Genomic DNA, 14552 nt, shown 5'->3' on the forward strand with positions numbered 1-14552 from the left:
CTGAAAGCAGCAAGACACGATGGAGGAAACACACAACAACACCGTGACAATCACCAGCACTACGGATGAAACCGCCAACTTTACGACTGTGGAAACTCAAGCTAAGACGTGGATGATCGACTTTTATTTTCTAACTTCTTGTCGTTATTTCAAACAAGGCAAATTAGAGGAGTTCAACCAGACATTCTCGGCAATGGTCGGTAAGTGTATGGCAGATGCAGAGAAAGGATAGCTGGCACGGGCTAAACTCATTTGCTTATTATATGCATCGTCTTATCTCCTCACTGTTTCAGGGGTCTCTGAGGGGGTCTCGCATTCAAAAGCCAAACAGAAAACGAAAATCTGTGCTTTCCTGGCCAGGATCATGCACAGCAAGCAGCTAGGTAACGTCCATCTGCACCATCTGACCACTGTACCTACATCTAACCAAATAAACAAATGGTTGCTAATTCACTTGCTCATATATAGCCAAGATTTGCTTTTGCAGCATGGTCATACGTGTGTGTGTGTGTGTGTGTGTGTGTGTGTGTGTGTGTGTGTGTGTGTGTGTGTGTGTGTGTGTGTGTGTGTGTGTGTGTGTGTGTGTGTGTGTGTGTGTCTGTGTCTGTGTCTGTGTCTGTGTGTGTGTGTGTGTGTGTGTGTGTGTGTGTGTGTGTGGTGTGTGTGTGTGTTGTAGACGTTCATTTTCACAAAGATGAACGGATAACTCCTCTGATGTCTGCGGTCAAGATCTGGCCTACCTTGAGAAGAGAGGTAGTAGATGAGGACCTGTTTGAACACGTCACCAATCTCCTGTATGTTCAGGTAAACTTCTAGCATAAAGGATGTCAATGATTTATATGTTGACCGACTCTTGCACAGAGTACCGTATGTTGATGTGACATAATGGCCTCTCTCACACAGTCTGTCGCTGTGTGCTTGGAGAAGGGGCGTTGCTCCATGGCTTCCTCTGTTCTGCAATGGCTTCAGGAGGAATGTGATATCCCACAGGTAAACATCTACTATTGCCATTCTTATTGCCTCAGAGTTTGGGTTAGGGCTGGTGCTAGAGTTAAGACTATGGTTAGGATTAGAGCTAGGGTTAAGGTTAGGACTGGAGCTGCAGCTAAGAGTTAAAGGAGTCATATTATGCTCTTTTTCAGTTAATAGAGTCCGGAACACACATCCTGCGTGAGTGTTGCGGGTGCTTCGTGGAACCTCTTGCTTCACGGGTGTCGATGCTTTTCTACGATGCTACTGATAACGTATCAGGGTCTTGAAGGGTTATCCCCCTTGTGTGACTGTTCCGAAAAGCGAGTGGCACTCCAAAGCGAGGGGCAAGGGTAAAAAAGGGAATGGGATAGGGCCATAATAGAGGACCTTTAAGGTTAGGGCTGGTGCTAGGGTTAACACTATGTTTAAGGTTGGACCTAGGGCTAAGGGTTAAGGTTTCACCAATAGATACCCCCAGGCTATGCAGCAACCTCAAGCTTTATTCAGCTTCAAATGCTCTCTTGAAGCACTCTTAGACTTAACATGTTACACCAATATTATGACTGCTCTCCATAGAACGTGGTGACCAAGCTATCGTTTATTGTGGGCAAGAAGGACATCTACCACCACTTCCTCTTGAACTTCAGCTTCACTCGTCTGCTGGAGGCCATCCAGACTTTCCTGGACTCTTACCTGGAGAAGAACCCCTCTGACTTCCTTCTCAAGGTACTGTGGTTCTGGGCGGTTTCTGCAACATCAACATCTGGCTTAGGATCAGCTCAGGCCCAACTGTAACCCCTAACTTAAGTAGGTAGACCTTGTTAGTAGACCTTAGCTGCAGCTCAGGAGGTTACCCTAAAGTATCATGTGATCATGTAGCACATATAATATTAGAGATGCTCCGATCAGGGTTTTTGGTGCCGATCACCGATCACTGGAATCAGTGATCTGCCGATCCGATATCACCGATCACAGCGTCGAAAATGGCAATTGAAGCATTCTATTTATTGTGTAGCATTATTTATGTTTTTAATTATTCTTAACACCATTGACATTGTATATTAAGTATTTAAATGAAATTAGGAGATGAGAAAGTATCATGAATTGACGACCATCTGTTTTATTGAATTCACAACCACCTGTAGCTTACTTCAGGAAAAACAAATAAAATGTGAAAATAAAAATCATAATAAATAAAATGTACACTGTCACATCAAATGTGCAACATTCCACTCGAATGAGAGGAACTAGGGGCTCTTAGAGAACTTGGAGCTTATACTGTCGCTTTCCTGAGGAACAATAAACATACCCAAACTAAACTGCAACATAAACAGGCTATAGCCAAATATAAAATACTGTTTCAAGTCAGTCAGTTTCAAGTCATATTTAGGAGGAGATAAGACAGCAAGTCAGCAATAATCAATAAAACAAAAAAACAAAACATTGCACCTAAGGAGATTTCAGACTCAAACCTTACTTCTGATTAAGCAGCATCACTGGCAGATTAGCCTTGAGAAATACAAGCATCTCAGCGTTTTTGGCACTCACCCTGTTCCTCTTATCATCTAAAATATGTCCTGCTATGCTGAAAAGTCGCTCGCTATCTACACTTGTGCAAGGTGCACAGAGGAAGACCTAAAACTCGCGCGCTAATAGTTGTTGTTGCTATGGGCCTAGCTTAGTGACTTCCTGCTCGCGGGGTCACATGACGTCGCTGAACACTACCTACACTACGCTCGTGAAGTCGCGCTGGAACTCTGACCAGCACTCGTGGAACGCCTCTCGTCCAATCAAAGCACTCGGTCCCTTTATGACGTCGAGCCCAGTGTGCGCTTCGGAGCGAATCGACGAACGCAGCAAATGCCGTATGATATTCGTGGCATTGAAAGACCTTGCGTGCGTTCCTCCGCAAGGTATTTCTTTTGAGCAGACATTACAAACTGCATATTTGTTGTCTCTTTCCGACACTGTGTAATATTGCCAGACTGGCGACGCCATTTCTCTATGTAAACTGATCGGCCGTGTTTGATCGGCCGTTTTGAGAACTCCGATCAAAACCGATCAAGGGCATATCAGCCGATATCGATCGGCGCCGATCAGATCGGAGCATCTCTATATAATATTACACCGAAAGTGACTGAAACAAATTACCGCCAACACCCAATCAAAATATTGATTGATCACAGACAGTAGGTTTCACGGGATCATATCATCTCTCTAATTATCCCTAAATATGAGCTATTGAAACTGCGTTGAAGTGAGGAATATTAATTTAATGATCTAGTAAATGATGTCTTTTCTGTTATTGGCCGACAAGGATAGAATAAGTATATAGTACCATAACCCTTTGTGAATCTGGAACGTGTGTCTTTCAGGCTGCGACTAAAGTGGTCCAGTCGTGTCCGAGGAAAGAGGCTGAAGAGGACTCTTCCTTGGCTCTGGACGAGTCGGACACCACCGACGAATCCTCTGACCACTTCAAGGAGTAAGAACTGCTTGTGTGTTTTCAGTCTGTAACTCTGTAAACTGACTGGCTAAAATTCAGTTGTTCAATATAAGCCTATGCCATGTGTTCACAACTGTAGCAGTGTATGAAAACAACTGCTCAATTTTGTTTTCTGCCTCATTTCTTAACAGGAATAATGAGACTGCTGTTCTTAAGAGGTTACCGGTAGTTAAGAGGTTAGTATCAGACTGTCTATACCACTCTGCTGTGTATTACAGATATTTAGTTAGTTATTATATAATAATAATAATAATAATAACTTGTATTTGTATAGCACTTTTCCTGCAAACGTTGCAGCTCAAAGTGCTCCAATCTTTATATAAAAATGTAGTCTTGACTTGAACATATTTGCTGAGGTTTCAGCCCTAATGTAAACTGGCAGTGCATTCCACAATTTGGGTGCATAAAATGAGAATGCAGCCTCACCAAATCTCTTCTTTTCTACATGTGGTACACAGAGAAAACCAGCATTACAAAACCATACATATGACCTCTATGGTCTTTTCATATGCTATTATGAAAGTAGACACAGTATATTAGCTCAGCACTCTGAAAGTTGTCTGACTTGCCTATGCCATGTGTTTACAACAGTAGCAGTATGAAAACAACTGCTCAATATTGTTTTCTGTTCAGAAATGCTCCTTTCCAGTTTAAAAAGTAAATCATGTGCATTCTGCCTCATTTCTTAACAGGAATAATGAGACTACTGTTCTTATGAGGTTGTGTATCTGCTGTGTATTACATATATTTAGTTATGATATGACCTGTATGGTCTTTTGATATGCTAGAATGAAAGTACAGTGTATATATATAACAGTATATAACTGAAAGTTGTCTGACTTTGGGATGATTGAGTGTGTCACCTTGCTAAAGGTGAATGTCCTCCCATGCCAGCACAGTCCAGCCTCTGTCATTAAGCCAGTACATTTGGTCATTACGCTACCTTGGAAAGATATGAACCATTATACTGCGGGCCTATGTGAGGTCAAAAATAATGTGTTTCGTAATATATTACTTCTAACCCAGACCCAAAAGGAAACTGCTATCAACACAAATTACGCAACCATGGAAACCTGAAACTGGCAAAAAGCCCAAAAGAATGCTGAAACTGGCAAAAAGCCCGAAGCTGGGTAAGTTCTCTCTCTCTCTCAGTACAGAGAAATGGCTGTGTTTTTCTTAGATCATATGCAACGTATGAGTAGGTAATTTTTTTATTAACAAGAACATAGCAAAAACTGTTAAGCGTAGCACATGCAAAGTTGACGGTTGCACTCCGTCTCCCTCAGCGCAACCTCTGCTGCCATGCAGACTCAGAGCAGCTTCACCTGAGCTGCTGCCATCCAGACTCAGAGCAGCTGCACCTGAGCTGCTGCCATCCAGACTCAGAGCAGCTTCACCTGAGCTGGACACGACCATGGACACGACCATGTCCAGGAGGAGGGTATTTCGCCCACAGTATTTCTTCATCACTAACTTACTTTCCCATAACAATTTATTATTATTATTCATTAATAAAACATGAACAATAATGTTTTGAGACCATTCTGTCTCAAAACTAGAGTTGTCTGTGAGTTTGGGGCATTTTGAAGTCACTGCAGCTCAAACCTATTTTCTTTTGTTTTTCTTCAGAAATGGACGTATGAGCTGGATATGCTTCTGAAGGCCGGGGTGAAGCGCCATGGCGAGGGGAAGTGGGCACGTATCTTACTGGACGAGGACTACGACTTTAGCGGTCGCACCGGAGGCATGCTCAAAGACCGGTGGAGGAACCTGAAGAAGTCTTTGGTAGTCTGAGGCCACAGAGCTTGTGTGTGCTGTGTGTGTTGTGTGTGTGATATCCTTATCGTTTTTGTAAATTAAATTATTTCCCAGCAACATGTTATGCACAATAATCTTATATTAATGTGGAGAAGTTCTGTAGGTGAACTAAAGTGGCCCATCTGGTCATTATTATTATTATTATTCGTAAAACTTTGTAACGTTGTTATAGTCAAAACAATGTCAATGTCAAAACAACCAGACACCAGCAGAGGGTGCTCCAAATCCTTTTATGATTGTACACAAGTGAAGCAGCATTGTGTAGTGTAGTACAATGTTCAATCTTGTTTTTTTAAATGTAATATATGATTATGTCTGTACATAGAGGAAAGCATTCTATGAACTTCGATTTGCTAACTGAGTCTGTTCAATAAAGGCAATGTTCATTTGACGTTGATCTGTGTGGTTTTGGAGTAGATATTACTTATGTTGTTTTTCATAAATAATAGACTGATCTCGTGATTATTATCCACAAGGACATATAAGGATATATCCACTTGGATCCCCTCAGGTGTCCATATTAGGACACAACATTGAGACATGTGCTGTGGTTTAGATGAATATGAAGCTGTGGACTTGTGGACAGGAGCACTGCTGTGTTTTCTGGACCTTCTTCCATGTCCCTCTGCAGCGTGGGCTCCCCACAGCCTGCCAATGGAGCATCGCCTTACTGCAACACACACACAACATGTAGACCGTAGGATTAACAGCCTGTGTTTAAGCAAGAATACACAAGAAGCTGTGCTCTATTTTGGAAGTAGTCATACTTTGAGGGTGTTTCAACCCTTTGACTCTAATTATATACTCCACAGTCTACATGAGATAATAGATTTGGAAACAAATACTATGGATATATTATCAGACACGGTGTCAGTAGCCAATAGGGGAAAAGGGCTTGAGTGGAGGTAGGTGTCAGTAGCCAATAGGGGATAAGGGCTTGACTGGTGGTAGCTGTCAATAGCCAATAACGGTTTGAGTGGAGATGAGTGAGACGGTTTACAAGAGACCATACTCTGTATTCCCTAAACTTCTCTTCAAAGAGAAGAATGGATAGACAGTGATATGTAGAAAGCGTGAGACCAGGGTTAAAGGCCAAAGGTCATCCTAACAGGAGAGTGATGAGGGGTACAGTCTTCTACAGCACAAAGAGAACACTGTGTCCAGCCACTCTGTGTCTCTCTGTCCATCTGTCTGTCACACCCCTTTCACACGGACGTGTCCAACATGTTTCAGTTTTAAAAACAAAAACACAGACATTTTACAGAAACGCTTTATCTGAGCTTTTAATTCAGTGCAGTGTGAGAAACGATAGCAGTAGTTCAACACTAAATCTATAAAATAGATTTACTATTAAACTGTGTGTCGTGCATGAACATACTGTATTTTCCCAAACGACCCCTCCATACCTGTCAAATTCTTGGCCATCTCCTTGGCAGCTGTTGTTGCTATGGTTATGCATGGCGGGCGGTTGGCAGGCCACACACACAGTGTATCCCTCACGTATGTACTGCATCCAGTGTGTGTGTGGCTGGTTCTCCAGTGTACAGAAGGGCGTCAGAGACTCCATCTTATACTCCATACAGAACCTGAGAAAGGAGATGGGGTGCAGGGTTCAAGTTACAGTGATGCCCAGGGAGTGTGCTGGGCCTGCCAGCGGCACTCCCTAATATATTATACTGTATCAACATATTAAGTAACATGGGCGCCCTCATACAGTAAAAAAGACTAATGTTTCCTTTTTGTCCAGGTTAATATGTTTAGGGCAAGTCCAACAGTATGTAATAGGGAGCCTGGTAGGTCAGGTCACAACTGGATGTGGTTCTGTCTTTTCTGTCTGTTCAAAGCAACACACCTATTGTGGATCAGACCTTTTGTCAGCTCATGTTTTATTTCAAAGGGTTCAGTGAAGGCCTATAAAGCTGTGTGTGTGTGTGTGTGTGTGTGTGTGTGTGTGTGTGTGTGTGTGTGTGTGTGTGTGTGTGTGTGTGTGTGTGTGTGTGTGTCTGTGTCTGTGTCTGTGTGTGTGTGTGTGTGCGGGTGTGGGTGTGGGCTTGGGGGTGTGTGTGTGTGTGTGTGTGTGTGTGTGTGTGTGTGTGTGTGTGTGTGTGTGTGTGTGTGCGTGCGTGCGTGCGGGTGTGGGTGTGGGCTTGGGGGTGTTTGTGTGTGTGTGTGTGTGTGTGTGTGTGTGTGAGATGTCCAGGTGAGCAAATACTGTATGCTTAGACATTTCTCAGGCAGAGAGAAAACAACCACAGGGGCAACGTTTTGAGTTTCACATCAGAGAGATCGTTGAAACAACTTGAAAGGTGGTAATAGCCCTAAGCTAGTCATTTACTATTCTACTATTCCCTAAGCTACTCTATTACTATTACCACTAAATGAATAAGAAGCACAGGCTGTAAACCAGATCCCTGCCTTCTCTGATGAACAGGTGGAACTCTAGGCGTTGTTAATACATAAGCATGACATGAGTCCTCATAACAGCGTGTGGCTACCTAACACTCACATACCCTGGGCTACCTAACACTCACATACCCTGGGCTACCTAACACTCTCATACCCTGGGCTACCTAACACTCACATACCCTCGGCTACCTAACACTCACATACCCTCGGCTACCTAACACTCACATACCCTGGGTCCAGAGGAGCGCCGTAGTTGTCAGTCTTTGGTCTTCCTTTACCAAACTCCATACTGGTGATAAAAGCTGGCCCTGAGGAGAGACCGACATAGATATGAGGATTTGACCGGTATTGGTAAACACAAGACAATTCTCCACGCTGCGAAGGAAGAAAGGATTTTGAAAGGATTAGAATCAGGCCCCTGTGTACAGGTGTGTTTGTACCTGTGGTCTGAGCGCAGTACGCCCCCTGGGGGTCGCGGTACTCCATGCAGCCAGCCTGCTCTTCGAGGCCGGGACAGGGGTCTCCGCTGTTACGAGGCTCCATCTCGATGTGCCTCCGGCGGACGCGCACCGAGGGCTGGCAAGACTGGGCGCAGCCACTCCAGTAACTCCACTGGGTCACCACACACGACTGGGCTGGAGGGTCACACACATGCAGGGGGACAGATACGGTAGGTAGGGGTGCATGACTGTTTCTGCATGCAACAATGCAAGCTAGAGCTGTAGTACATTGACAAGGTGGATAAGGCAGAAATAGACTAGTACTTACACACATATGGCAATTTCTAGCCATATTCTCAGTGTTCTTGAACCTATGGGAAACCACTCACAAGCACTCTGTCTGTGTAGTGACGACACCCATAATCAACACATATTGTAGGATTTGTGTTTCCATTAAGGCTGTCAAATGAGTTTATCGCATGGTTTGCTGTGATCACAAATTCAGGAAGAATAGCCATCACTATGGTGATGACTAATGGGGATCCATAATAAACAATACACAATAATCTAATTAATTTAGGTTTTGGTTTGGTTTTTGCCTGAATTAAAGGGTTATTTTTATTGATTCATTCATTCTACATTGGGTTGTCATATAAAGGGTGAAAACACAACATAATCTGCATCCAGATGTTTTTATTAGCATCTTCTTAACCAATAACAATTCAACAGGTGTGATAAAAAAAAATATCTGAACCAATGTAACTGATGAAACACACTTAAATGGCATAAATGAATACAAAATGTTCTCACTTGTATTTACTCCCCTGTATCCATGGTATTAAACATGACATGCTCTGTCTACAATGAGGTTGAGATGCATGGATCTTCTCAGCTGTGAGCTGCTACAACAACAACACAAATGAATTCAAGGGAACATGTAAAGTGTCTGACTTAATTACTATAATGAACTTGACTGCCTGTCAAATCTCTTCAGCCTATGCCAAGAACTAATAGGTGTATATTCAAAAATAGAATAAGTTAACCAAGCTGGACAGTGAGCACAGTTTGCAAAGGTCTGTGAGATACAGCCTCCGCATTTGATGGTTTGAACAAGGCGCTGCGCAGAATCAGTCTGATCTACAAATCATCTGCTGTGAGAAATAACCACCAAATTGTTGATCAATATCAGCAAATCTGCGCAGTGGCTTACTGAGGCTGACCATGTGAAGAGCGGCTTAAAAAAAACGTGTCACTTCATCAGCGTGTCTATTGGTGTGTCCTTCTCCGTTATTTCATTTCATTTCATAAATCAAATAAAATCCATGCACGCGCTCAGTGAAAACTATGGTAGGCTTACCCCTGCAAAGGGTCAAAATGGGGAAACCGTGTTAAAAACAAACAAAGTGTTAGAAAATTATTTTAATCACACCAATTAACGCTTGAACTTTGAGCAGTTTGAGTGCTGAAATTAAATATACTCGTCCATTCGTCCATTTAATCCAGTAATTATATTTTCAATGCCTCCTCCAAGATTTCTAAGAAGAAGAAGGCCTATTAGATCCTGCTTGTTTGTTATGTACAGTAATTGCTCCAAATGCATGAAAAATAAGTAATTGTCTCTAATATGTTTTAGAATTCCATTCAGTACATCAATTAATTATATGTAAAATAGTCCAAAAAAAGAGGGCCTATTTCATTAGTCAGATGACTTGTGGTTACAACATTCTGTGTTTTCCTGTATATCAGTTACACAAACAGTAACCTGACTGCTGGTGAAAAACCAGCGTCAGCACAAAGTTTGTACCTTAACACTGACTCATCAAATAAAACCTCTTCTGAACTATTTTGCATAGAATCTTGCACATACCTGTACCAGTTATCATGGGAAAAGTGCTAAGCCCTTACTGTAGATAAATAGAGATAAATCCCTCAATATAATCTACGTATGTGGACACAGTTAATTTACCAGACCTACTTATCACTATCTTGCCATGAGAGAACAGATGAAAGTGATGATAATCGTCAGTGCTGACACGAACAGACAGGCTGACACGAACAGGCAGTATATTATGAGCTAGGAACCGACTTGTTGACTACCCAGGATTAGGGTTTACTGTAGTTTAGGAAGGTTAGATTAGGTTGGAGTTTCTGGTCAAAATAGCTTTTATCATGAGTAAATTATAAATCCTCTCTATTATATAGCCAGATAGTGATATCTATAATAATTAAATTATGATTATATAATGATTAAAGCACTTTGAGCTGCAACTTTTTTGCAGGAAAAGTGCTATACAAATAAAAAGTTATTATTATTATTATTATTATTATTATCATTATTATTATTATTATTATTATTATTATTATTATTATTATTATTATTATTATTATTATTATTATAGTGATAGATATAGATACAGTGATATCTAAGTAACTCCTCTCTTACCTGGGCACTCAGTGAGGTAGTCAAAGCAGCAGTCTTTGGTCCTGACGCAGCCTTCGTCACAGTAGCAGGTCCCATACACGCGGTCCATCCTCCAATCCTTCGTCACGCAGGTGAGATCTGAACCCCGGCAGCACTTTCCAGAGCACCCCCCGTCCGCTAAGTGGTACAATCCCAGCACGGCCGCCACCAGCAGCAACAAGCCAGAAAACTCCACGGATGACCCCATCGCCACGTGCCCAAAAAATGGGGGGGCAAGCCGAAGTGACACCCCCTGGGCTTCCCCCAAACAAGTCCAAAAGAGAGAGAGAGTAATACTGTCTATGTCCTCTCCTCAATGTGTGTGGTGTGTATGCTTGCCAGTGTCCTCTCCAAGATGTGTCTGTGTATGTGTGTCTGTGCGAGTGTGTATGTGTATGTGTATGTGTCTACGTGTGTCGTCCCCCTACTCAGTGGGTGTGCTCCTCCACAGATAGCCGTGCTCCCATGCTGTCAGTAAGTGAGAAGGACAGGGCAGGATAGCAGCAGGACTCCCAGCACCAAACCCCCGCCACAGGACCCCTTGTGACCTGCAATTCCTGCATGCGTATGTCCGGCTCCACACAGCCCTTGTGTTTGCCCTGAGCAGCAGGTTCAATGAGCACCCCTGAGGAAGAAAAAAAGCTCAATTTTGGCTCCACTCACTCTCACTCCCTCCCTCCCTCTCTCTCTCTCTCTCTCTCTCTCTCTCTCTCTCTCTCTCTCTCTCTCTCTCTCTCTCTCTCTCTCTCTCTCTCTCTCTCTCTCTCTCTCTCTCTCTCTCTCTCACCCACTCAGTCACACACAGCGCGCCGGTGTTGTGTCTGGTGTCTGTTTCTGCCCCGATTACAGGCTAATACATGTATCCCTCCAGAGAGCTCTCTCCCTCTCGCGTCCGTCCTCTTTCTCTTGCTCTCTCACTCTCTCTCTCACTCTCTTCCACAGAGCCCCCTCCCTCGAGTCTGTCACACAGGAGACACAGGGAGGGAGAGGGAGGTGGAGAGCTGCAGGGTGTGTTTTCCCTCTCTCCTGGTTTGTTGCTCACTTTCTCTCTCTCTCTCTCACTCTAGCTTCCCCCCCCTTCTCTCTCTCTTTCTCCAACTCTCTCTATTTTTGTCTCACTTTAACTTCTGTCTTCTGTTTTTTTGTTTCACTGTTTTTCCCTGTTTCCTGGCTCTCTCCTTTATCTCTCTTATTCTATCCCTCTCTCTCTCTCCCTACTCCTGTAGTTTCTCAGTGGGTCAGGTCAGGTGCCACACCAGCCCCAGTCCCCAGCAAGCCAGCAGGAGGAATGTGATTGGCTGGGATCCAGAAGTTAGCGCCTGGGGGCTACACTACAGTGACTTCTGTGTAAAGCCACCTCAGTTGTCACAATTTCTCTCTCTTTATCTCTCTCTCTCTCTCTCTCTCTCTCTCTCTCTCTCTCTCTCTCTCTCTCTCTCTCAATCTGTAGTGGTAGTGATCTCTTCACATCTCACAGGTGGTTCTCCCTTTCTCTTTACAAATGAGGATAGACCGAACATGCAAATGCAAATAAGCACGTTCCAGGTTAGCTAGTGGATGTTAGTTAGTTAGTTAGTTAGTTAGTGGTTAGTTAGTGAATGCTTTGGTGCCTACAGGGAGGACAAAAAGACCTCTGGTTGGACCAGGTGAATACACAGTAACTAGGGACTCAACCTTGAAATGTCTCAGGTTCCGGCCCAGAATGAACCATTGACCCACAACACATGACTCACTTTGGCCAGAAATCGGTACAACAGATTCCTTTGATACTTCTGAAAAGGCATTTGATACGTGTGCAGAGGCATGGCTGAGATAGTTCTAGAAGCTTCTTTAATTGCTTTATCTCATCAGGATAAGGCACATCAGTGTTGATAGGTTGATTGGTTATTTGAGGATTTATTAGACCTGCAGTTACAACAGCAAGGGGTAATGTACCTATTATGGTATAGTTCACCTCTCTGTGTTGAGTTGCAATTCCTCTATGCAACTCACCTACTTGCGAAACAAGTATTAACAAAGTACAATCATAGAACTTCAGTGTCACAATAGTGAATGTTATTATGAACACAGTTTGTCTATATCATCAAAGCTGTTCTGAGAGTCTGACCAGTTATATGGTTTATACCAGACCTGGGCATTGTACGGCCCCCGGGCCGCATGCGGCCCTATGGCTGTCCCTGGCGGGATCTACCTACACGTGAACAAACATTCTCAGTGATGAAGTTCAACAAATCCAGATACAGATCCTCTCTCACTGATGATCACCTGTCAGCTGTCCATCCACCTCAGACATTCAACCAGACTTCAGTGCACTTGTTCTACTCAGATGCTTAGCTCTGTGTGTTGTAACTTTATAGTTAGTTAGACAGTTCAAATAGATTGATTAATATGTTACATGATTGATTCACAGTTAAAATAGATTGATTAATATGTTACATGATTGATTGACAGAAGTACATTTCTGTTGTATTAGCTAAGAAGAAGAACTGCAGGTTCCAGAATGTCTTGTAGAAAGACGTAATATAAGTTGACAGTTTGTTGTTTTTGAGAAATGTGAATTGTACATTGAATTGAAAGTGAATATCTAATAGCTCGTTTTATTGAAAAAGAAAGTGATCACAAGTGTATGTCAGCAGATTTGTATATAAAGAGCCTTTCGCTTGATATCACCAGTCCTAGCCATCATTTCAGATGGTAGAAATACTACACTGTGACTCGTAATGTTGTATGTATATAATGTTAATAAATAATAGGCACAAACTGATGTTGCAAAAGGTCAAAACTATAGCTGCATTTACTTCCCTGTGTTTAAATGAGTCCTCTTGCTCTTCTATATTTGACCTACTCCACATTTTCATAGCCTTATCGTAACATGTATTCTTACCAGTAGCAGCTAGTCAAAACCATATCATTTACTGCTTTTTATAAAGCGATAAAAGTAATATTTAGCAGAATTAAGTTCAGCCCTCCACAATAGTCCTGGTTTCTCATGTGGCCCATTGTGAAAATTAATTGCCCACCCCTGGTTTATACCCTTCTATAGTATGGGGTTTTACACACTAAAGGGTTCGACCCAAAACCATACTGCGCTGGCTCCGATATTATCCTTTAACACTGTCATTTCCATCACTGTTTCAGCAGTGCCATTCCAGTACAGGTCAGCTCGGGTCATTAGCAGGTAAACAAGGGAGAAAAACAACACATCATCAGTTTTTTTGCCAGCAGTGCTCAGCCTCAGCCCCTTTCCTCAGGCATGGGGAAATAATTCCTCCTGATAAGTCCTCTGCAGGGAGCGTTGTCCAGCCCAGTCCAGCCTGTAATGAGGCCTCCTGGTCCGGGCGGCGGGGAATATTACAGAGAATTATCCTCCCCCCCCTCTCTCCGGAGAAGCAGCTCCTTGCGGAGCAGAGGGGGGTAGGCCTCGGATCCTTTGATTCTCTCCTCCCGCGCCAAAGGAGCAGGCAGGTCAAGCAACAGTAACAGCCTTCATCTTCATCATCGTCCTCCTCATCCTCATCATCGTCCTAGACACGGTTTGACCTTTGGGGTTAATCGTGTACAGTACATTTGTTTTAGTCATGTATGTTGTTCCAAAAAGTGATCTAGAAGTTAGAGTTATACCACTGTTTGAAGTCTAGCACGGTAACAATCCTATAACACGTAACAGTCATTGATAACACATACAATACAAATGATGAGGCACAAGGGTATCACTCTTGGGACCGGGTTCACAGACGAGGCTTAAGCCTTAAGCCCCAGAATAAAAAGCATCTTCGATAGAGAGTTGACATTGAACGTGTGAGTCCAGGGCTAGGCTTAAGCCTTGTCTGTGAACCCGGCCCTGGATGTGAGAGAATCAAGTCTGATGGAAATGTCCATTTCTTTTTCACACATGAAAGGTTAAACTGCGACCGTTACCGACCCTGCAGTGGATTATTGTTCTGTTGGA

The 14552-nt window shown here is 43.1% G+C and overlaps 2 protein-coding genes across 2 annotated transcripts; one reads left to right on the forward strand and one right to left on the reverse strand.

Annotated features, from left to right (window-relative positions):
• Nucleotides 1–5801, forward strand: terf1 (telomeric repeat binding factor (NIMA-interacting) 1). Its single transcript, XM_080542901.1, has 10 exons — nucleotides 1–200; nucleotides 294–383; nucleotides 677–804; nucleotides 904–990; nucleotides 1549–1698; nucleotides 3348–3457; nucleotides 3610–3654; nucleotides 4505–4608; nucleotides 4765–4919; nucleotides 5108–5801. The coding sequence occupies exons 1-10, from the start codon at nucleotides 20–22 to the stop codon at nucleotides 5270–5272; spliced, it is 1215 nt and encodes a 404-aa protein (XP_080399027.1). The 5' UTR covers nucleotides 1–19; the 3' UTR covers nucleotides 5273–5801.
• On the reverse strand, nucleotides 5795–10811 carry sbspon (somatomedin B and thrombospondin type 1 domain containing; the record flags this gene model as incomplete). Its single annotated transcript, XM_080543613.1, has 5 exons — nucleotides 5795–5966; nucleotides 6703–6882; nucleotides 7932–8010; nucleotides 8143–8337; nucleotides 10586–10811. 5 exons carry the CDS (start codon nucleotides 10809–10811, stop codon nucleotides 5849–5851), a joined length of 798 nt encoding a protein of 265 aa, XP_080399739.1. The 3' UTR covers nucleotides 5795–5848.
• Between the last annotated feature and the right edge of the window lie 3741 nt (nucleotides 10812–14552).

Source organism: Nansenia antarctica (assembly GCF_963989245.1).
Source record: "Nansenia antarctica genome assembly, chromosome: 12".
In the NCBI taxonomy this organism is placed as follows: Eukaryota; Metazoa; Chordata; class Actinopteri; order Argentiniformes; family Microstomatidae; genus Nansenia; species Nansenia antarctica.

Bases quoted from the DNA above. Each gene is read 5' to 3' on its own strand.
- terf1 (XM_080542901.1), top strand. From the start codon at position 20: ATGGAGGAAACACACAACAACACCGTGACAATCACCAGCACTACGGAT. The intron at 384-676 runs GTAACGTCCATC...TGTGTGTTGTAG, and splicing joins CATGCACAGCAAGCAGCTAG to ACGTTCATTTTCACAAAGAT. The intron at 4,609-4,764 runs GTAAGTTCTCTC...CGTCTCCCTCAG, and splicing joins GGCAAAAAGCCCGAAGCTGG to CGCAACCTCTGCTGCCATGC.